The following is a 24654-nucleotide window of genomic DNA, read 5'->3' as shown; positions in this document are numbered from 1 at the left end:
GACATGATTGTGCATGTAGACAATCTAAAAAAACCTACAAAAATTAATGAATGAATTTAGTAAGTTTTCAAGATATAAAGGCAATATGCTAAAATCAATTATGTATCTACACTCTAATACCAAACAATTGCTAAGTAAAATTTTCAGTTGTATCATTTTAAATGATATTAAAAACATGAAGTCTTTAGGGATAAATTTACAGAAATATGTCTCTAAGACCTATACATTGAAAAATATAGAGTATTGCCAAGAGAAATTAAAGAAGATCTAAATAACTGAAGAGATTTATAACTTCCATGGATCAGAAAAGTCAATATTTAAAAGATATTATTTCACCTCAAATTGATCTGTAGATTTAGTGCATTCCCAATCAAAACTGATATACTGATTCTAAATTTTATATTAAAATGCAAAGGACCTTGAATACCTACAACATTTTTGAAAAGACCAAGATTGGAAGATTTAACTTTAAAAAGCTGTATTTATCAAGACAGTTTAATGCTGTTATGAGGATAGATATAAAATTAATGAGGGGCTTCCCTGGTGGCACAGTGGTTGAGAGTCCACCTGCCGATGCAGGGGGCATGGGTTCGTGCCCCGCTCCGGGAGGATACCACATGCCACGGAGCAGCTGGGCCTGTGGGCCATGGCCACTGGGCCTGCGTGTCCGGAGCCTGTGCTCTGCAACGGGAGGGGCCACAGCGGTGAGAGGCCCGCGTACCGCAAAAAAAAAAAAAAAAAAAAAACCTAATGAGAACCGCACTGAGAGTCCAGAATTATTTCTACACTTATATGGTCAATTGATTTTTCAATGGCAAAAGGAAATTCTTTTCAACAGCTAGTACAGGATATCCATATGAAAGAAAATAATCTTTGATCTTTACCTCACTTCATCTCTAAAAACTTCAGTTGAAAATGATCACAGACCTAAATGTAAAAGTTAAAACATTTAGAAGAAAACATTGGACAAAATCTTTCAATCATGGGATAGTCAAAGCATTAGATCGGATACACACATAACAAATATAAAAGAAAAAAAATCATGAATTGGACTTCACCAAAATCTTAAAAATTCTATTCTTTAACAAAAACCTTTGAACAAATGAAAAGACAAGACAGATAGGGAGAAAATTTGCAATACATATCTATCATAGAATTTGTCAGAACATGTGAGAGCTGTCATGACTCAGTAATAAGACAAACATCAGAATTTTTAAAAGTGGGCAAAAGATTTGAAAAGACACTTCACCAAAGAAGATACATAATAGCAGTAGTCATCAAGGAATGTGAATTAAAACCATCATGAAATAACACTACATACCACTAGACTGGTTAGAATTTAAAAGATTGACAATATGAAGTGTTAATGAGGATATAAAGCATATGAAACTTTCATAAATTTCTGGCTGGAGTGTAAAATGGTACAAGTACTTTGGAAAACAGTTTATCAGCTCTTTATAAATTTAACTGTCCACTTACACTCTACAACCTGGAAATTCTGCTAGGTGTTTACCCAGAGACATAAATAAGTCTGCCCAAATACTTGTACCCAAATTTTTCATAGCAGCTTTATTCATAACAGCCCAAAACTGAAAACTGCCCAAGTAGTGAGTGGGCAAACACATTGTCATTTTTCCATGCAGTGGAACACTACACAACAGTAAAAAGAATAAACTGCTGCTATGTTTGTTGTGTTTGTTTTTTATTACTCCATTTCAATATTACCACAAATTTAGCAGCTTAAAATGGCACACATTTATCATCTCCCAGTTCCTGTGGTCAGGAGTCCAGGCATAGCCTATCTGGGTTCTCTACTTAGGGTCTCACAAGTCTGCAGTCAAGGCGTCAGCCAGGGCTGCATTTGTTACTGACCAGGGTTCTTGGACTCCTTAATCACTACAAATTGGTAAGCGACCAGACAAGAAATTCAAGCAAGGTTTTACTGGGACTAGTGCTATAGCACAAGGGAGAAAAACAAGTAACAGGTTCCCTTGCTTACTCCTCGAGTGGGGCGGGCAGCTGGTTCCTTATATGAGATGAGGGCAGGGGTGTGTCCAGGGTTCGGGCCAGAGGGGTGGCTAAGGTGGTCTGCCCACGCCCTTCGTGGTGTTGTGTGCAGGGGGCATGTGCAGTACCCTGCTTTTGCTCCAGGCTCTCCAGAAGTGGCAGTTGGGTTTATGGTCTTTTTGTATCTTATTGTTCATAATTTTCCCCAACTGTGCACGCACGCAGTTATTTTTAGTCCCTTATAGTTTCTTTGTATTTTGTTGCTAGAGGAGACATTTGTCCAGGTGCAAGCACTGCAACAAAGGGTCCCAGGTCCCAACCTGTCTCACATTCTCATCTGGAGGCTTGAGTGTGGAAGGATCCACTTTCCCACGCATGTAGTTGTTGGCAGCATTCAGTTCCTTGCAGTTGTAGGGCTGTGAGCTTCAGTTTTTTGCTTGATGTTGGCCAGAGACCACCATAACCTCCTTGAGATTGCCAGCAGTTTCTTGCCACATAATATTCCCCAACATAGCCTCCTTTTTCCTTAAAGCCAGGGAGGGAAAGAGAGACTCCAAAAAGAAGGATGCTATAATCTTATGTAACATCATCATGTAATCACATACATTCCATGACCTTTGCCATATTTTCATAGTTAGAAGTAAGTCACAGGTCCTGTCCTCACTCAAGGGGAAGAGATCATACAGAGGCATGAACACCAAGTGGTGGGGGTTTTGGAGGTTACCTTCAGAGTCTGTTTTCTACACACAGTAACAGGGATTAAGATTATTTTATATTGAGTAAAAGAAGCTAATGCAAAATAGTACATACTATAAGATTCCATTTATGTGAAATTGTAGATAAGGCAAAACTAATCAACAGTGACAAAGAGTATTGATATAGCACTCACTGGGGGCTGTGGGAGAATTAAGGTGGGTGTTTGCATGTAGTCAGACACTAGGGAACTTTTGGAGATGATGGAAATGTTCTATACACTGATTGTGGTGCTGGTTACAAGGTTGTTTACATTCGTCAGAACTCATGGAATTGCATACTTAAAATGGTCTCACTGTGTTGTATGTAAATTATACTTCAATAAAGTTGATTAAGAAAAAAGAACAGTAATAGCCAGCCATGAGCATCACAAAATTTGTAACTTAATTGTGCCAAGTAAATCTAATAATATCCTTAAGAAACTGTTTAGAGTCGGTAATCAGAAAATAACTCATAATATATCATTTGAAGAATTTTCAACAAATTCTTGTGGTGAAATGTGGAAAAATTCTTGTGGTGAAAAAGTGAAAAAATGTGGATTTTTTAAAATATTCTTTATGATGTGTCAACACTCAGAACTGGCAAAGATCGTTTTTTGAAAGATTAAGCTTTATTAAAAAGTCGTATTTTCCTTTAGTAGTGGAAACACATATTTCTAATGTATCCTTTGGATGCAACTGTTGATAACCTATCTATAATTTCAGCTCTGAATGGTCACCTACTGAATCTGGTGATAAATTTCTCATTTACCTTAACCCCTGTTGGTACTACTTCTAAAAGTGTATTAGCCATTTTCAGTTCTTATAAAATTTTGAAGAATGTATGCTTCATGAAGTATTTAACTTGCATGTTCACTTTTACGCTCATTATACTATGTTATATTCCAATAAGAGTATTAAAGTTCAGTGAAAATCTCATGCCCACTGATGAGAATGCAAATGAGTATTGATGAAAGAATGCTAGGATCTTAAGGCATAAACTGTCCAGTTATCTTGCTAAATTCTATTCAGACAATGGTTACATTATAATGAAGACTGATACAGAATCCACCATACAAATATAATTAGCAATGGCAAAATCATTATATGATTTGTAATTGAATAGAGGTTCAGTTCCAGATTGTTCTGAGGTTAAAAAAAAAATTAATGTAATGATTTGATATTAGCGCTTATTTCTGTTCCTTCCTCCTCCTAACCTTTGCCAGCCATCAGCAGGACATTTCCTTTGTTGTATGTAGTGACTGGGAAACTAGGGATGATTATATAAATGAGTGATCACACTGAAAATTTCTAGCTGTAACCTTTATTGGATACATAACAGTGAACAGGCATCAACCATCATCTCAAGAAGACATTTCAAGTATCTGGTTATTGTAGAATTATAAATATTGTAAATTATATTGTAGAATTATTTATTTCAGAAATTGCATTTATTTATCTAAACAAAAATCTTCTTCCTTGAGCCACTTAAAACAAAGCTAAAGGAAGCCCTTATATCTTTCCTTAGAGAATAGTGTCTCATGAGAGTGAATAGTCTAGGTAGTACTTAATACATTATCTGAATTATATTACTTTCTTATATCTATGAATGAATTTTATAAACTTATACAAAACCAGTAGGGTTTAGAAAACACATATCAGAGTTTCTTCAACCTATTCATCCACCGTGGAATTTTAAAAAATTATTTGGATCCTACTGAAGTATTTTTCTTTTCCCAATCTTAAAAAAAACTGAAAATAATGTTTTATAGACTCATCAGTAAGGCAAATTGTTGTTTTTCTCATGGTGATAGTAAGTGTGCATTGTGCCATTATATTTTTTAACATGGTCTGATGCCAGTGGCAGTGTTCATAGAGTCTAGAATACATGGCAGTCAGGTAAAAAGTGTAATAGGTTTTTTGGGGTTTTTTTTTTGTTTGTTTGCTTTTTAATTTTTATTGGAGTATAGTTGATTTATAATATTGTGTTAGTTTCAGGTGTACAGCAAAGTGAAAAAAGTATAATAGTTAATAATGATTTTTATTTTAGATAATATGGAAGTATTTTGCTTTTTTTAATAAATTTATTTATTTATTTGTTTGTTTATTTATTTATTTATGGCTGCCTTGGGTCTTCATTGCTGCGTGCAGGCTTTCTCTAGTTGTGGCGAGTGGGGGCTACTCTTTTTTATTTTTTTAACATCTTTATTGGAGTATAATTGCTTTACAATGTTGTGTTAGTTTCTGCTTTATAACAAAGTGAATCAGTTATACCTATACATATATCCCTATATCCCCTCCCTCCAGCGTCTCCCTCCCACCCTCCCTATCCCACCTCTCTAGGTGGTCACAAAGCACTGAGCTTATCTCCCTGTGCTATGCGGTTGCTTCCCACTAGCTATCTATTTTACATTTGGTAGTGTATATATGTCCATGCCACTCTCTCACTTCATCCCAGCTTACCCTTCCCCCTCCCTGTATCCTCAGGTCCATTCTCTAGTAAATCTGTGTCTTTATTCCCGTCTTGCCCCTAGGTTCTTCATGACCATTTTTTTGTTTGTTTTTTAGATTCCATATGTGTTAGCATACGGTATTTGTTTTTCTCTTTCTGACTTACTTCACTCTGTATGACAGACTCTAGATCCATCCACCTTACTACAAATAATTCAATTTTGTTTCTTTTTATGGCTGAGTAATATTCCATTGTATATATGTGCCACATCTTCTTTATCCATTCATCTGTCAATGGACACTTAGGTTGCTTCCATGTCCTGGCTCTTGTAAATAGAGCTGCAATGAACATTGTGGTACATGACTCTTTTGGAATTATGGTTTGCTCAGGGTATATGCCCAGTAGTGGGATTGCTGGGTCATATGGTAGTTCTATTTTTAATTTTTTAAGGAACTTCCATACTGTTCTCCATAATGGCTGTATCAATTTACATTCCCACCAACGGTGCAAGAGGGTTTTCTTTTCTCCACACCCTCTCCAGCATTTATTATTTGTAGATTTTTTGATGGTGGCCATTCTGACCAGTGTGAGATGATATCTCATTGTAGTTTTGATTTGCATTTCTCTAATGATTAATGATGTTGAGCATTCTTTCCTGTGTTTGTTGGCAATCTGTATATATTTGGAGAAATGTCTGTTTAGGTCTTCTGCCCATTTTTGGATTGGGTTGTTTGTTTTTTTGATATTGAGCTGCATGAGCTGCATGTAAATTTTGGAGATTAATGCTTTGTCAGTTGCTTCATTTGCAAATATTTTCTCCCATTCTGAGGGTTGTCTTTTTGTCTTGTTTATGGTTTCCTTTGCTGTACAAAAGCTTTGAAGTTTCATTAGGTCCCACTTGTTTATTTTTGTTTTTATTTCCATTTCTCTAGGAGGTGGGTCAAAAAGGATCTTGCTGTGATTTATGTCATAGTGTTCTGCCTATGTTTTCCTCTAAGAGTTTGATAGTGTCTGGCTTTACATTTAGGTCTTTAATCCATTTTGAGTTTACTTTTATGTATGGTGTTAGGGAGTGTTCTAATTTCATTCTTTTACACGTAGCTGTCCAGTTTTCCCAGCACCACTTATTGAAGAGGCTGGGGCTACTCTTTGTTGCGGTGCGTGGGCTTCTCATTGCGGTGGCTTCTCTTGTTGTGGAGCACAGGCTCTTGGCACACGGGCTTCAGTAGTTGTGGCACATGGGCTCTGTAGTTGTGGCTCATGGGCTCTGTAGTTGTGGCTCATGGGCTCTAGAGCGCAGGCTGAGGAGTTGTGGCACCTGAGTTTAGTTGCTCCGCGGCATGTGGGATCTTCCCGGACCAGGGCTCAAATCCATGTCCCCTGTATTGGCAGGTGGATTCTTAACCACTGCACCACCAGGGAAGCTCATGAAAGTGTTTTTGAATCAAGATATATAGTTGTTGCTGAAAGGATTATACTTAATGGTAGCCCTAGCACGGGGGTTGGCAAACATTTTCCTTAAAGGGCCAGATGGTAAATATTTTAGGCTTTGTGGGCCATATTATCTTTGTTACAACTGCTCAACTCTGCCATTGTAGCCTACATTATAATAGATAATATGTAAATAAATAAGTGTGACTGTGTTCGAATAAAACATTATTTACAGAGGCTGAAATTTGAATTCTATTTAATTTTCATGTGTCATGAAATATTGTTCTTTGTTGGTTATTTTTTTCAGCCATTAAAACAAAAAACAAGCCATGGGCCGAATTTTGCTTGCAGGCTATAGTTTGACAACCCCTGCCATAACAGTTGATTTTTCTGAATTAACTTTCTAATCCAAATTAGAACTGAAGATTTATTGTTTAAAACCTTTTAGAGGTATATGGCTCATGGTGAATTATTTTCAAAGAAGTCTCTTCCCTGGGGGGGAAAAATGCCCATAAACATATACAAGTACCCCTTATTTTCACCATAAAGAGGCAGTTGAAAACTTCCATAAACCACTTATTTCCTTGATCGTACAGAGGAATCTTGCTGTTGCTAAGCTGGGTTTTCTAATACAGGTCAAAATCCCATTACAAAAAAAAAAAATCCCATTACAACGAATATTTTTATAGTGGAAGTATTTTATAGTGGAAGTATTCATTCAACAACTGTATTTAAGTACCTACTCTTTCGAGGCATTTAGGTGGTAGAAAAATAAATCTCCTGTGGATGCATCCTGCTTTTGACAACCTTCCAGCCTAACAAGAAATATAAAGTTTGTGCAAGTTGTGGCTAGAAATAGAGCTGGAAGCTAATAAGAAGAGGATGCAGAAAATAATAACAGAGATAGGAGTTCAGAAATAGAAATAGAGAAGGCAAAACACTGGGTCTTTATTGAAAATACACGTATGGGGTCAGTGCAAGAGAGAACAAAGTAGGGAGAAATAACTCATCACAGGCCCACAGTTGAATGTTGCTCTTTGTACCCCCACAGTCATTCATTACTGGACTTGTCATGAGGACAGGTCCCGCTGCTATTACTTGGATGACAGAAGGCAGGCTAGCAGAGCTAGCCTGTCAGAAGAGAAGGTGGCTGGTGAATGGTCAGAGCTCAGATTTTAGAGCCGGTTCAACCAGCATTTGATTCTCAGACTGTTACTTGCTAAATGTGTGAGTTTTGGCCAGTTGCTTAATCTTCAGTTTCCCAATCTGTAAAATGGGGTGAATCTTATTTTTTGACAGTAGTCAGTGTTGTGACCTGTTCCTCTTCCTAGTTTAGTGTTCTTTGCTTGTTGCTTATAAACTTTGAGAAACTGCTTAGTAGAGCATGGATGGTTTTTGGATCCAGAGACAGGGTCAGATCTGGATTCAAATTCCACCATTACTACTTAATGTATAAATTTGGGAATGTCATTGAATTTCTCTATAAAATAAGCATACTTCATGATTTTGTAATGAAGATTGAATTAACTAAAGTGATAAAATAGTAGTTTTTACTTTTCAAAGACTATATTCCTTACAGTGTGTTTTCTCACAGTTTCCTATATATCCTCATAGGCCAAGCAGGTTTTGTTGATCTTTGCTTTTTTGAGTCTGTTATAAAAAATACAGGTTTACTGAATAATAGTGATAGTGGTAACTTAGACTTGCATGTTTACTCTATGCCAGACTCTGAGCTAAGAATTTATATATACTATTTCATATAACTTTTGCAATGTAGATACTAAAATCTAGATACTAGTATTATAATTTTATAGATGGGAAATCTGATACTTAGAAAATTAAATAACTTGCCTCAGGTAACACAGCTAGTAAGTACTTAAGTTGGGATTTGAACCCCCAAAATCTGCCTCTGCTAAGTACTATAACATGTCTTCATGTGATTCTGATACACTTCTCTAGAGGCAGTTGCCCCACTCCCTTTCTATTGCTAAAGTATCTAGCACAGTGCCCAGTGTCCAGTAGGCACTTCACAAATACAAGCTCTTTCTACTCTGCCTCTCATCTCCCAAATGTTGGCGCTAAGATACCAGCCATATGAGATAGACTGCTTGCTAGAACAGGTTAGAAGAGAAATCTCTGTAAATGAAAACTTTTCTACATCCATTCTTTTACATATCGAGCAATAATTGGTTCACATTTCCAGGATAATATAACTTTAATATCGCCTTGAAGTTTACTGTATTATGATTTGGCCTATATGCCATATATACCCTAAGTTGAATTCAGATGATTATGGGGTATGATTTTAGTTATGAAACTATCCCCTCTACATCCTCCCTACACTTAAGTATTTTTTATGACACAGATCATTACCTAATAATGTTTCTTTTCTGTGCCCCTTCACTAGTATATATGCTACAGGAGAGAAGGGAACTCATGTGCCTAAAACAATATATAACAGGTGCTTAATACATATTTGTTTCATGCATGAATGAATAAAATGTGCAAATTATAGAAAACTTACATTTAAATATTATTTTTCTTTCTAGCTTGGATCAGAAAAACAAGAAAGACTCCACCTACTATGGAGGTAAGAATACACAAGGAAAATATTCAAATATGTGTTTATAATGCTTTGTTTCTCAATTGGGAGTTTGTACTCTCAGGGATACGTGAAACCTCTAAAATATATGTGATGCCACCTCTCCAAAGCATTAATTTTGCCCCATAGAAAATAATTTCAAACATTTTTATTATAAAATAAATGCACAAATTATGGGATGTAACAAAATCCATATAAAATTTTAAATGAAATAATAAAAATTTAAAACAAAATAAAAACACTTTAGAGAATGTTTGGACTTACAGCAGCTTGCATTAGGTCATTTCCCTGTCCCCTGGGAGTTCTCTGTTCTGATATAGATGCTTTGGTAGAAAAGTTTGAGAAACACTGAATCTCTTGGTCCTCTCTAAATCATGCTCTGCTTATTTTGCCCTTAATTTTATATAAAACATAAAATTTTATAATTTTATATAAATTTAACACCATCTAGTATCTGAAGAAACTTATTACAATTAGCATGTAATATGTAACACTTGGTAACTAATAGTTGAATTGAATTTTTATTTAAAACTTAAAAACATAGGGAATTCCCTGGCAGTCCAGTGGTTAGGACTCCACGCTTTCACTGCCCAGGTTCAATCCCTGGTTGGGGAACTAAGATCCTGCAAACCACGTGGAGCGGCCAAAAAAAAAAAAACTTTAGAAACATAGTTTGGGTGGGATGCAGAATAAAAAGCATAGCAATGCTGTGGTATTTGTGTTTTTAAATCATGATTATTTCATAATTTTTATTTTAAAACAATAGCATGAAATGTTCTAAAGTTAGTTTGTAAGAAATAAATATTTCATAAAAGGGAAGTTTTCAAATTCATTAATATACTACCTATTCCATTTTTTCTGCTACTGAGGACTCCTCTTTTCCCTCCCCTATTCCCTTACTACTACAACCCTGCTGACAATGTAAATGGGCTCCGATACTCAGGCCACACTTTTTAAGAGGTGGGATACTCCAGGGCAGAATTTATTATGACCTATAAATTGGCATACCTATCTTTACTTGTTCCGTTCCTCCTGGACTGACCCCATCAGGGTGTGTCTGCCTGGGGTCTGAGTGAGCACATCTCTAAGCCTATTTCTAGCTTTGTATGTTGCTTCTACCTTGACCTTGTCCTACTCTTCTCAGACCCTTTTTTCTAATATCAGTGAACTTGGAATAAAAGCGAAAAAAAGTCAATGTGATCCAATATTCAGGAGTATCCCCTGTGGTTTCCAGTGGTAGGATGGATCAAGGAGCCCTTCTGATTCCCCTTCTCTGGGCCATAATAAGAGCTACTGTTCTCAAGAGAAAAAGGTGTTTCTTCTATTCTCCAGACTTTGAAAGCCTTCTTCCATGGAAACATTGATACTTGCAAAGTGATTAGATGGAGGCAACTGCAATAATCAGGCCTAAGGCACTACTCCTATAAATGTTAGGTAATCCCAGTATCTCAGACAAGCTCCATCAGAACAGTGAGACCAAGTCATTCCCTCCATGGTGCTCACATTCTTGAATATCTAAAAAGGAGCCCTCTGTTGCCTCTTTTCTAATGTACTGTTAATCACATCGTTCTTTATGCTCTTCTGTACCTCCCAACAGACACACACACACACACACACACACACACACACAAATGCACACACCCTTTTCTCTTCCTCCTGACCCTTTCCATTGTGTTTCAGGAATTTCCGTTTCTTTATTAGCAAATTACCCTTCACCTTTAATATTGTCCTAGGAACTTTCTCTACCACAGAGCCTCAAGTAAAATCTATCTGTGTCTAAAAGATAATGAGTCGTTTTTTTCCTTGAGGTGAATTGTGCTCTTTTTCCTACAACCCATAGAAAGGAAGTGGGATTGATTGCTCCTACCTTCCCCCAGTCATTTCCAAAATATTATTCCATTTTGTGAGCCCAGGAGAGTGTGGTACCTTTGCAATCCAAGTAGATTTCTCTCGACCTGTTCATCATTTTTATCTTTGCTAACCTCTAGGGCACGCTCCCACACTGATGGCAGAGATTAGAACCAGACTTGTGGTTTTTTCCTGTCAGTGTCTTCCCAAGTCTTAGCCATTTACTTCTTTGACTTCATCCACACCAGTATCCCTACTTCAATAAACAACCACTTCCATAGCCACACCTTAGTTCGTGTCATCCCCAAACATCATTCTATCACTAAAACTTATAAACTCTTCAATCCCAGATTTTACATATATCATGTTAAGAGGGAGAAAAAACCTATTTACTGTAAAAATAAGTCATGTAAACAGAAGACCACAAGAATTAAATGTATTGTTTAATAGGTTATTATAAGGCAAATTCCACCCAAGTCAAGAAACAGAACTTTGCCAGCTACTCATGTGCCCGATCTCAATACAGCCTCCTTTCTCCCCACAAAAGCAACCCTGAACCTGACTTTTATAGTAAGTGTTTACTCACATGTTTAAAAAATCTTCTCAGCCAAATGTACACTATAGTTTAGACTTGCCCATTTTGTAAAAACTTTGTATTTGTTTTAAATCTCTTTCAGTTTATATGTTCTTCCTCCATCACTTTTATTTCCTTACACATTTGTCTGTTGAAAAACCCAGCCCATTTGACTTAAAGAGTTTGCCACAGTCTAGATTTTGCTGATCTTATGCTCTCTGTGTAATTCAACATGTTCCCCTGCTCCTCTGTCTTTCTTCCGCATTGGCAGCTGGATCCAGAAGCTAGATATTGGTGTTTGATCTTTTTGTCAAGAATGTATAAAATGTTTGGCAAGACCACAGGAGAACATGATGTCTGGTTGTCCTTCTTTTTGTGATCTTTATAATTGCTCATGCTTAATACCTATATCAATTCATTGGAAACAACCTCCTATTCTTGCATATCTGTTGAAACTAGTTTGTTTTTAAGATGCTACCAGTAATTTGAGTTCTCTACTTTTTTTCAAATCTCTTTGTGAACTCCCACCCCCAAATAGACTTCTGCCCATATCACCTGTAGACTATGGCTGAAGGTTAGCCAGTAGCAATTAGAATACCATTTACAATAGCATCAGAAAGCATAAAATACCCTGATATAAATTAAGCAAATATATGCGACATGTAGACTTTTTTAAAAATTTATTTATTTATTTATTTATTTGTATGTATGTATGTCTGCGTTGGGTCTTCATTGCTGTGCGAGGGCTTTCTCTAGTTGCGGCGAGCAAGGGCCACTCTTTGTTGTGGTGTGCGGGCTTCTCATTGCAGTGGCTTCTCTTGTTGCGGAGCACGGACTCTAAGCACGTGGGCTTCAGTAGTTATGGCACGTGAGCAGTTGTGGCGCATGGGCTTAGCTGCTCTGTGGCATGTGGGATCTTCCCGGACCACGGCTTGAACCCGTGTCCCTTCCATTGGCAGGCAGATTCTTAACCACTGCACCACCAGGGAAGTCCCAAGACATGTAGACTTAAAACTATAAAACATTGGTGAGAGAAATTAAAGAAGACCTAAATTAATGGGGAGAAATACCTCTTCATGGATTGGAATATTCAATATTGCTAAGATGTTAGTTCTCCCAAACTGATTCACAGCAGTAATTCTTTTTTTTTTTTTTTTTTCTGGCCGCGCAGCCTGTGGGATCTTAGTTCCCCAACCAGGGATCGAACCCGTGCCCCCTGCAGTGGAAGTGTGGAGTCTTAACCACTGGACCATCAGGGAAGTCCCTCACAGCAGTAATTCTTATGCTTTGTCATGCACCAGTTACAGGGAGGGCTTGTTAAAACACAGATTGCAAGGCCTTATTCCCAGAGTTTTTGATCCACAAGGTCTGAGGTAAGGCCTGAATATTTGCATTCATAACAAGTTCCCTGGTGATGGTAATGCTGCTGGGCCAGAGCCCTTACTTTGTGAACCACTATCTATAGACTCAATCAAATAAAAATCCAGTTAAAATCCCATTAGACTTGTTTTGGTAGAAATCAACATGCTGATTCTAAAATATATATGGAAATGCAAAGGACCTAGAATAGCCGAAAGTAATCATGGAAAAGGAGACAATTAAAGGACTTATGCTGCCTGGCTTTAAGACTTACTCTAAAACTATAATAATTAAGAAAGTGTGGGGACTCTTCTGGCAGTCCAGTGCTTAAGACTTCGCCTTACAATGCAGGGGGTGCAGGTTCAATCCCCAGTCAGGGAGCTAAGATCCCACATGCCTCGGGACCAAAAAACCAAAAAATAAAATAAAATAAAATAAAACAGAAGCAATATTGTAACAAATTCAATAAAGACTTTAAAAATGGTCCACATCAAAAAAATTTTTTTTAAAAAGACAATGTGGTACTGGCATAAGGATATATAAACAAATAAATGGAAAAGAATAGAGAGTTTAGAAATAGTATACAGCCAGGTGGTTTTTGGCAGTAGCACCAAAGGAACACAATTAGGAATGGAAAGTCTTCATAACAAGTGGTACTAGAATAACTTAATATCCATATGGAAAAAGCTGAACCTTGATCCCTACCTCACATCATACACAAATATTAATTAAAGATGGATCATAGACTAAACATAAAAGCTAAAACTATAGTGCTTCTACAAAAAGACATAGTGGAATATCTTCACAACTTCGGGGTAGACAGGAGACAGAAAGCACTATCCATAAAGGAAAAACATTGGTAAATTGAACCTAATCAAAATTAAGAGAACAAACATATGGACACCACGGGGGGAAAGGGGAGGTGGGATGAATTGGGAGATTGGGATTGACATATATACACTATTGATACTATGTATAAAATAGGTAATCAGTGAGAACCTACTGTATAGCTCAGGGAACTCAGTCCTCTGCAGTGACCTAAATGGGAAGGAAATCTAACAAAGAGGGCAGATATATATATCTGATTCACTTTGCTGTACAGTAGAAACCAACACGACATTGTAAAGCAACTATACTCCAATAAAAATTAATTATAAAAACAAACAAAAAACTAATTCTCATCAAAAGAGAACATTAGGAAAGCAACAGACTGGGAGAAAATAATCACAGTACATGTATCTGAGAAAGGACTTGTATCCAGTCTATATAAAGAACACTTCAACTCAATGATAAAAGACAGAGCTAATAAAAATGGGGTGAAAATCTTGAATTGGCTTTAATAAGATTCAAGAATGGCCAGTAAGCATAGGAAAAGATACTTAACATCACTAGTCACCATAATGGGATACCACCACACATCTATGAAAATGGCTAAAGTTTAGAAGATTGACAATAACCATAACTAGAGAAACCATAAACATTCATATATAACCATACAGTGCTGATTGGTGTGAAAATGATATAACCATGTTCAAAAACTGACAGTTTCTTATAAAGTCAAATGTACGCCTACCCAGTTTCTCTCCTGGCCACCTTGAAGGCTGAAGGAATCAATTTTTAGGCACACTTCTTGGGAAGCTCTGGCCAAAAGATCTAGTTCCTTGAAATTCCATTTAAGCCTCCTGCCCTGCCCAACTTTCTAGCTTTCCTCCTTATATTTGTTATACCCATCCTACTTTCCAAGGCACTCCTTGCTGTTTCTCAAGCTGAATATCTTCTTTCTCTCCCATCAGCAGGGCACTTCTGCTCATGCTTAATTCTGTTTAAAAGGCGCTTTAAAATTCTGTGATACTTTCCTTAACTTTTTTCCTAACTTCTTAACTCATAGAGTTAGTCACTTCTTTCTTGATATAGCTACACTGCCTTGTGCACTTATATAACCCTTTGAGTTCAGCATTATAATTACTTGTTTTATTTGTCCATCTTGCTGACTATATTGTGGGCTATATGGCACAGGGATTATGTCTTATTCATTTATATATCAGACGCACCTAACACAGAACCTGATTCATTATTAGTTAGATAGGCTTTTATTGACAGACTTGAAAATCTCAATGCCATGTAAGTATATTACATGGTTTGTATGACAGAGTTTGAATTTCCAGTGACCAACTATAAAATAACCCTGAGAAACTGAACATATTTTGAAATTGAGCATTGCTTGTACTTTTTTCATGAAAATTCAGTTTTGCCAATATAGTTCAATACCTGTTGCCAATATAGTTCAACACCTGTTCATCAGTTCAGTACAAGTTGAATTAACATTTCACAAAATTAATGAAGTAGACTTTTCCTAGTCTTGACTCTATCCCATTAGAAGCCATATACAGCAAGTATTCTGAAATATTGCTTCTCCTTTCATCCTGACAAGATAGTAGGAAACAATTCTGTTTGAAAAAGTAAATAAATGTATTGCCAAGTATTGACAAAATACATGACTCAGCAACAGGTTTACAGACAGTAGAAGAAATCCATAATATTAGAGCTCACTTACTTTATTTTTAATACATATGCTCCATGAAAGAGGAAGAGGAAATTCTAGAAATCAGTAGAGAATGGAGTTGGATGGTGATACTGTAGTCGAAGGAGAGGTTAGGGCAGCTAGGTAGGACCATACTGCACAGCACCTTGTTTACTTGATCATGTTCTCAGATCTGGTCTGGAGGCTCCAAAGACTCATTTTTTGTCCACGTCCAAGGTGATTTGGCTCTAAAAGATATCACAGTGACTAAAACACAAGAGAGTTTGAAAGGGTTGCCAGAATTCCAGTATATTAATTTATAGTAAGAAATTAAGTTGGCATAGGAAAAAAACAGTAGGATATCTGGTGAGTGCGGCATTAGGATAAGGGAAGTTAAGTAGTAAAATAAATGTTTGATTGCATCCAGCCTAAAATCACCTGTTGTGTCCATCTTACAATAGGGATTGTCTGACCCATAGGAATGGAAATATTTAAATAGAATTGACCACAATTCCCAGTATCTGTCTTTATCCTAAGAATAGCCTTATGGTTTGGAATAGAAAAAAATTGCCACATGCGTATTAAGGTTTTTGCTCCCATGAACAGTGTTTTTATGGATTGCCAGCATTTGTTTCTATGAGTATCCTTTTTTCTCTGCTACTCCTTTCTGATTGACCTGTTATTTCTTTTGCTATTACACTAGTTATATTATGGTCAAATGTTGCTGGCCCTGCAGCTCTTCATTTGTTTTACTCTTTTCATAACTCTGCCCTGGCCTATAATGTGTTGATCTTGCAGTTTAACTTTCAGAAAAGAATCTTATTTCTGAATTTCTGAAGCCCATTTCATTGTTGTCTCTAAGTGACTGACATTTATTGAGTGAGTTCTCTGTGCCTAGTATTATTAGTTCATTTTATAAGTTACAGAATTGAAATGTCTTAAAATTCACATTTTGCGTATATAATCCTATTTTCCTACTGACTTAAATGGGGAGTGTATGTTCTTATGGAAAAATAGACCCCTACCCCAAACCTCACAATCTCATTTTTGGGAATATAGTGGAATTGGATAAGAAAATTGTAACATGTTCATACACTGCATTAAAACATCATTCATTAAAAATGAATGAACTAGAGCTGCATGTATCAACATGGATAAATCTCAGAAACATAATATTGAGTAAAAAGAGCAAGTTGCAGAAGATTTCGTACAACATGATACCATTTATATAAAATTTGAAGGCAGGGAAAGAAAAAGGAATTTCAAATAAAGTTAGTCAGTTAAACACATGAGTTTACTTTCTCTTTTTGAGCCTAATGAAAATGGCAGTAAAGGGGGTTACTTTTAAAAGCATAAGGTCAAAGAAAAATTGAAGAGGCAAACACAGCAACAATGTTTTGGAAGCTGGAAAGCAGATGAGCAATGTTAACAAATTTAGCAAAACTGAGGACTAAAACCCCTAATCTAGCAGAAGAGAAAGCTTAGAAGAAACCCAGTTTAAACCACAGAACCCCAGAATGCTCAGTAATTGGCAGTGCCAGGAAACTGAAAGTGGAGTTGAGGCTGGTGCTAAAAGCAGTAACCTGGTTGAAAATCTATTTAAGAAGCAATTAGACATTAACCAATAAATGTAGAAGAAATAACAGAGTTGGAAAATCACCATTTTTCAGCTGTCATTGTGATAATCAATTCAGGGGAAAATCAGTGGATATTAAGACCACTGGATCAAATTTTGTTGGGGAACAGGGTATTTACATGGTCTCAAGGTATCTCCCTGAAGATTACTTATTAATTACAAAGGGGAAGAAAAAATAACTTTATAGTGGGCAAATCTGGCCATACCACATAACCAGCTAGTCAGACGTGCCAAGTAGAACAGCCTTGACGTCATGTTTGCCTCTTTGTATGATGCACTGAAAGTAAGACATCATTCATGTAGTATTTTTTTAAATGCACAAACTTAATCTAATCACGAGGAAGTAACCAGAAAACTTCATGAAACGCCAGGCCAGTCATATCAGTGTAATGAATGACAAAGAAAGACTAATCAACCTGATGACCAAATATGACACGTGATCCTGAATTGAGGGAATACCTTAGCTATAAAGGACAGTATTGGGTTATTTTTAAAAATTTGAACATGAACTATATATTAAATAATAGCATTGTATTAATGTTAAATCTCCTGAAGCAAAAGAAAAGGACATTGTTAAAAGTCCCATTGTGAAAGTCTGAAAACCAGGCAACTTTTCTACCCAGTTGAAACCTGGAGGTTTATTCATGGCAAAGGGAAAACAGTACAGACTGTTTTCCAGACATATTTGAGGGAAGAGGTACATTCGGAAAAATAGAGGGATTAAATGAACACATATATACTGAGCATATCAAGTTGAATTATAGATAAGTATGTGGAAAATGAACAGACTTCATTTGTTATCTCCAAAAAAGTAAACCTTGGGTAGGAGAAGGAAAAATAATTTTAGTATACAGATAACTCACTTGCTGATAGTGTTTACTCATAATAATAAATATTGAATATTGATTTACAACTATATTGAGGATATGCGATGGGATAAATCCTCATTTTCAGTAATGAGAAGTTAACATACAGTGCTTGAAACTGAATAATAAAGAATGATAATATAAGAATGTTATGGAAGGGTTGGGGCAAAGTCTGTTTGATAGCTGTCAAACACTTTTGTGGCTCCCTGGTTTGGCCTGTACCATACATATCAGCTAAAAGAATATAAAGTAGTTGCTTCTGGGGAGAGGGAAATGACATTTTCATAATAAGCCTTTTACGATGAGGTGTGCTTACAAATATGTGAATATATAACTTTAATTTAAAGAAAAGAATTTTAAAAAGCACATACACAGTGCCGTAGATGAGGGGTAGCCAAGTTTTTCTTTCAAGCACCTGATAGTAAATATTTTGGCCATTGTGAGACAATCTCTGTTGCAACTATTTAACTTTGCCGTTTTACTGTGAAAGCACTTATGGACAATATGTAAACCAGTGAGTGTGGCTGTGCCCTGTATAACTTTGTATACAAAAGAAGTGGCAGCTGGATCCTAGTTTGCCAACCCCGGCTGTTGATCAGTGGTTTTCAAATTGGGATACCTGTACCCTGGGCACACAAAGACTTCCTGTGGGATATACAGGTATGAATAGCTTTAAAGCAATTAATTTCCGTATTCTCTCTTTCCATATGTAGTCCTTCCTAAAAAAAGATCTGCCTGAGAACTCCTTCTGGTCTGCCAGTTCTCCTTTCTGACGTTTTTCATAATCATCTGTCTTTCAAAAGAAAAGCTTACGTCTTGTCCATCCTAAATCTTACTATGGTGCGTTGCCTTGGGGTTTAAAAATCAGGGCAGCAAACAAAGAGACTATTGGAGAGTCTCTCCTGAGAGAGAGTCCCTTGAGAACAAAACAGAGAAAGCTTCAATAAAAATTATTGAAAGGGGCAACACATTATTTCATCCAGGTGACAATCTCATAGTAAGGTTCCATGCCTTATAGTTTCTCTGTCTACCTAGCTAGCTAGCTATCCATTTATCTATCTTAAAATTAAAATTCACAAGTGAGAAAGTTGTCATGGGGACACATAATAACACATTTATTTGAATTTAAAAATTAAGTTAGAATTTTTCTGAGAGTAGGTTGAATTTGGGTGATTGCATTTGACAATGAGGACTGGCTTTGCCAATTAAGTTATATAGTTATATTTTCCATAAATTGAATAAACCAAAGTGCAGCTCCAAGGCTTTGACAAAAACATATTTAAAGCATGCATTTGATATGCAGTAAATAGGAAAATACATCCTTTGCCATTATTTATGTGTCAACTTAAATATGCAAGGTGGTACATAGTTTTTTAAGTCTTAGGAGATAAGAATGTAAAAAAAATTTAAAAATCACTGCTGTTTTGTTTATTGATATATAAAGATGTAGTGAAAGTATAAAAACATGCATGAATAAGTAGGTATTACCGCTGGGGAAGGAGAATGTAGATGGGGGCTCACAGAGCATTTTATTGGTCATGTCTGTAGTGTTTTTTTTCTTAAGTTAGATGGTGGTCATACCTGTATTGTTTTCTTTCTTAAGTTGGTCATATTTGTAGTGTTTTATTTCTTAAGTTGGATGGTGGGCACATGAGTGTATATTATATTATTAGCTATATTTATTTATACACATGAAATAGTTCATTTAAAAAGAATACAATGAAACCTCGTAATCATATATTTTAAGAGAACGTGTTGGATCCTTGATAGAAAAAGATATTCAGAATAAACTGAAAAATGAAATCCTTGAAATTCTGAAATACCAAAAGCACTTAAGGAATTATGTAGCAATATGAGTAAGAAATAATCAGTGTGGTTTAGGTTTTGGAATTCCTTTTTAAAGACTTAATGCTTATATAGCTTTATTGTTCATTCAGTTATTTATCAAGCATCTAGTATGTGCTTAATAGGTAGTATAATTTCTTTGTAGACATATGTTGTACATAACAACTTGTCCTAGATATCTTAACTCTGTTAAATTATGTGTAAACTGCTTTTAGTATCATCTTTTTTCCTCTGTGAAACTGAATTAGTCTGATTCTTTACAGTTGCAAGGAAAAAACATTCACATATTGCCTTCAGAAACTGAATCTTATTGCAAGTTTACACAGGAGCATTATATCTTTGGTGGTACAGTCATTTTGAGATCTTTGGTTTTCAGGATTGGAAAGGATATATCCTGAGCTTGATCAACATACCATTCTTTATTTACCTACTAGCATTTCTGCCTCCCCAAAGGAAAAGTTGTGGTTGAATGGGTTTACCACCATCCACAATGAAAGGTCCCTGCTGGGCCAAGTTTTATGCCAGTCTATTGACCTCTTTTATACCTAACTCATTTATGGCTGCCTTTAAACAGACGAAGAAGCAGGCTTGTCCCCATTCAGGAGTGCCTGAAGCTCAGAAATTTATACCTGCCAGTGTAATTCTTGAGCACTTTTGTGACTCTCTGGCTTGGCTTATACACTATGACCTTACTTAATTTTTTTTCCTTTGTTTTATTAAAAAATTAATATAACAATAATATTTAATAGAAATAATAAATTACCCCAAATTCTATGGCTGGCTGCACAATTCTTAACTTTAACAAGTTAATTTACCCATGTATACGTCGGCAAATAATTTAATTTTGGTATGTTTATTGTTTTGTATTCTGATGTTTTCGTTTCACTGTCATAATAAAGGAATTTTAAAAAGCACTTGAAACACAATAGCATAACACATAGTTGCTTTTTCTATGTACCTTCTTTGGTATTGACCTCTAGCTTTGTAAAAACTGAAAAAACAATATGAAATTTGCCATGCTTCTCTAGAAAAATGTGGTAAGAAATGAAAGTGAATCATTTTGAGTGTTTTGAGCTCCTCAGAGTCTATACTTGTAACCATAAGCTAGTAAGCCTCCCTATCTATAGGTATTTACTTATTAATTGTGCAAGAAATTTTTATGCTAGTTTATGTTGTAAATCTTTTTGGTTTTCAAAACACTGAGTTTAGGTGGGTCTTACTAAAAAGTAGTATCTCATATTTCAAGCATCCCACCTTTCTCGATCTGAAAGGATTGCTTCTTATATACCACTGTACAAAGCTGAGGTCTGAGTTTGACCTTAGTTTTGGCACATATTTTCTTCTATTTTGACCTTTATCTGACTTTTAAAGCAGAATGTAAAAGTTTTTTCTTTTAAAGTTGTATATAAATGAAGTGCTATTATTCATTATTTTTAGATATACGTGTGGTCAGGTTCTTCTGAGATTCATCATAACCTACTGGATGCATATTTTAAAGTGTACAGAATTAGTCCTGAATAGTTAACCTTCTGATTCATATCATCAGTCACTAAGACAAGCCCCATTTAGGTTTTAAAACTGGATTTACATCGAGAGTGAAAAAGGTTAAGGGAGTTAAAATGAGATTAGGTTTTTTTTTTTATCCATACTTTTTCTCAGTTATCTCACCAAAACAATTTCTTGTAATTTTCCTCTTATTCATTATTGTGCTATTCTTCATAATCTAAATTTTAGAAAAATAAATTGCTGATCACTTTTATCAGATGTAATTTGATAATTTGATTTACTCCCTGAAGAGCAGAGGGTGTGAGTGCCACATTTAGCACCCCAACTTTTAAGACTCCCACCTAAGGAATAGGACCCCCAAACACATAGCTCTTAAAGCCAGTGGGGCTTGTATCCATGAGACCCACAAGGCTACAGCAAAGAAGCAGTCGTTAATGGACCAGAGTACTCACCACAGTTGTGCAGAGAGAGCAGGTAGAAATGCCCATTTCCCTGAAAGGGGCCCACCTGCATACTTTGAAAGCTGCTGCCTGTGGGTCAGGCTTCTAATTTAGTACACTTCTAGGGGATGGCTGCAATCCTCCCTGGACACCAGGGAAACCAGCAGACACCTCCCCACCTTCTCCCTCTAGACCACTCCAAGTTGCTGGTATCTCCCTGCACAAAGCTTGTACATGCATCTGGTGCCCCAGCTTTTGCATCAGCTACCCAAAGGGACAAGTCACTGGATCACCTGGCTCAATAGACACTGGGGCTTGCATTTATGAGCCCCACAGGACTATAGCAAACAAAGAAGCAGCTCTTAATGGGCAGAGGAGCACCCTTCTCTCCCCACCCTGCCTCCCACAGCTATATACCTGGGCCCAGCACAGAGGAAACAGGCAAAAACACCCAATTCCCAGTTTCTCCCTGGAAGACTTAACTATATACTTTCAAAGCTGCTGACTGAGGGTTCAGCTTCCAGTCATCCTCCATCTAGGTGCTCAATACAATTCTGCCTTTTGGGACATTGATCGGTCTTGACACACTCTCAACCATTGGGAGCCAGTAAGATTAAAGAAGGTGGCTTGGACAATCACAGAGCTTTGAGAGACAACCAGGAGCTCAGGCTGTGCTGATTGATGAGGTTCACTTATACATGAGACCACTGTATCAAGACCAGGAGAGGTGGCTGTTTTATCTAATAAGCAGATACCAACACAGAGATTCAAGGAAAATGAAGAAACAGAGGAATATGTTCCAACCAAAAGAACATGGTTAAGTAACCAGGAACAGATCTTAATGAGATTCAGATAAGTGATTTACCTGATAGAGAGTTCAAAATAACAGTCATGAAGATGCTCACCAAAGTCAGGAGAGCAGTGCATGAACAAAGTGAGAATTTCAACAAAGATACAGAAAATATAAACAAGTACTAAACAGAAATCAAAACACTGAAGAATACAATAATTGAACTGAAAAATTAAATAGAAGTGTTTAACAGCAGACCAGATCAAGTGGAAGAAAGGATCAGTGAACTTGAATACAGGGCAGTGGAATTCTTTCAATCAGAGGAGCAAAAAGAAAATAGAATGAAAAAAAGTGAAGTGAATTTAAGGGACTTGTGGGAGACCTTGATGAAGACCAGTATACACATTATAGGCATCCCAGAAGGAGAAAAGAGAAAGGGGCAGAAAGCTTATTTAAAGAAATAATGGGGCTTCCCTGGTGGCGCAGTGGTTGAGAATCCGCCTGCCGATGCAGGGGACATGGGTTCGTGCCCCGGTCCGCGAAGATCCCACATGCCGCGGACCGGCTGGGCCCATGAGCCATGGCCGCTGAGCCTGCGTGTCCGGAGCCTGTGCTCCGCAACGGGAGAGGCCACAACAGTGAGAGGCCCGCGTACCGCAAAAAAAAAAAAAAAAAAAAAAAAAAAAAGAAAGAAATAATGGCTGAAAAGTTCCTAACCTGGGGAAAGAAACAAATCCAGATCCAGGAAGCCCCGAGAGTTCCAAATAGAAGGAATCCAAAGAGACCCACACCAAGACACATTATAATTAAATTGTTAAAAGTTAAAGACAAGGAGAGGATCTTGAAAGCAACAAGGGAAAAACAACTTGTTACATGTAAGGGAACCCCCATAAGACTATGAGAAATTTTGCAGGCTAGAATGGATTGTCATGATATATTCAAAGTGCTATAAGAAAAAAATTGCCAAGAACTCTACCCAGCAAAGTTGTCCTTCAGAATTGACGGAGAGATAATGGGTTTTCCAGACAAACAAAAGCTGAAGGAGTTTATCACCACTCTATGGGCCTTAGAAGAAATGTTAAAGGTAGTTCTTCAAGCTGAAATGAAAAGATATTAATTAGTAACAGGAAAACATGAAAATATAAAACCACTGGCAAAAGTAAATACATAGTTAAAATCAGAATACCCTAATGTTGTAATAGTAGTGTGTAAATCACTTGTAACTCTAGTGTGAAGACTAGAAGACAAAAATATTAAAAATAACAATGACTACAATAATTTGTTAATGGTTACCCAATGTAAATTGTGATATCAAAAACAAAATGTTGAGGGGGAATATAAAAATGTGGAGCTTTTGTATGTGTGTGAAGTTGTCAGCTTAAAACAGACTGTCATAAATATGTTTTATGTAAGGATAAAATATAAGATATTTTATGGTCACCACAGAGCAAAACCTATGATAGATATACGAAAGATCAAGGGAAAGGAATCAAAGCATAACACTACAGAAAAATCATCAGAATACAAAGGAGGATAGCAAGAGAAAAACAAAGGAATTACAAAACAACCTGAAAACAATGAAAAAAATAGCAACAGTAAGTTCATAATTATCAATAATTACTTTAAATGTAAACAGACTAAATTCTCCAATCAAATGACATATGGTAGAGTGGCTGCCATATGGTATGAATTACCATACGACCCAGCAGTCCCACTTGTGGGTGTCTATCCAAAGGAAATGAAAACCTTATCTCAAAGGGATATTTGTAGTTACATGTTCATTGAATCATTATTCACAATAGCCACTTAGGGAACAACCTAAGTGTCTATCAGGTGAGTGGATCAAGAAAATATGGTATATATGCACAATGGAATATTATTCAGCCATGAGAAAGAAGTAAATCCTGTCATTTGCAACAAAATATATGAACCTTCAAGATATTATGCTAAGTAAAATAAGCCAGGCAGAGAAAGACAAATGCTGCATAGTATAACTTATATGTGAAATATTTTTTAAAAAGAAAGGAAAGAAAAGAAAAGTCAAAC

The 24654-nt window shown here is 36.4% G+C and overlaps 1 protein-coding gene across 1 annotated transcript in view; it reads left to right on the top strand.

Moving 5' to 3' along the window:
* The window catches only part of NDUFAF2 (NADH:ubiquinone oxidoreductase complex assembly factor 2), a 159417-nt gene that overhangs the window by 107452 nt on the left and 27311 nt on the right, over window positions 1-24654 (top strand). The window contains exon 3 of the mRNA XM_079703299.1: window positions 9171-9211. Within this exon, the coding sequence (XP_079559425.1) occupies window positions 9171-9211 (41 nt within the window). The remainder of the gene's footprint in view (window positions 1-9170; window positions 9212-24654) is intronic.

The sequence above is a fragment of the Hyperoodon ampullatus genome, assembly GCF_949752795.1.
Source record: "Hyperoodon ampullatus genome assembly, chromosome: 4".
Classification (NCBI taxonomy): domain Eukaryota; kingdom Metazoa; phylum Chordata; class Mammalia; order Artiodactyla; family Ziphiidae; genus Hyperoodon; species Hyperoodon ampullatus.
Note: the sequence above shows the minus strand (reverse complement) of the source record. Positions and strands in the feature narration are given on the sequence as shown.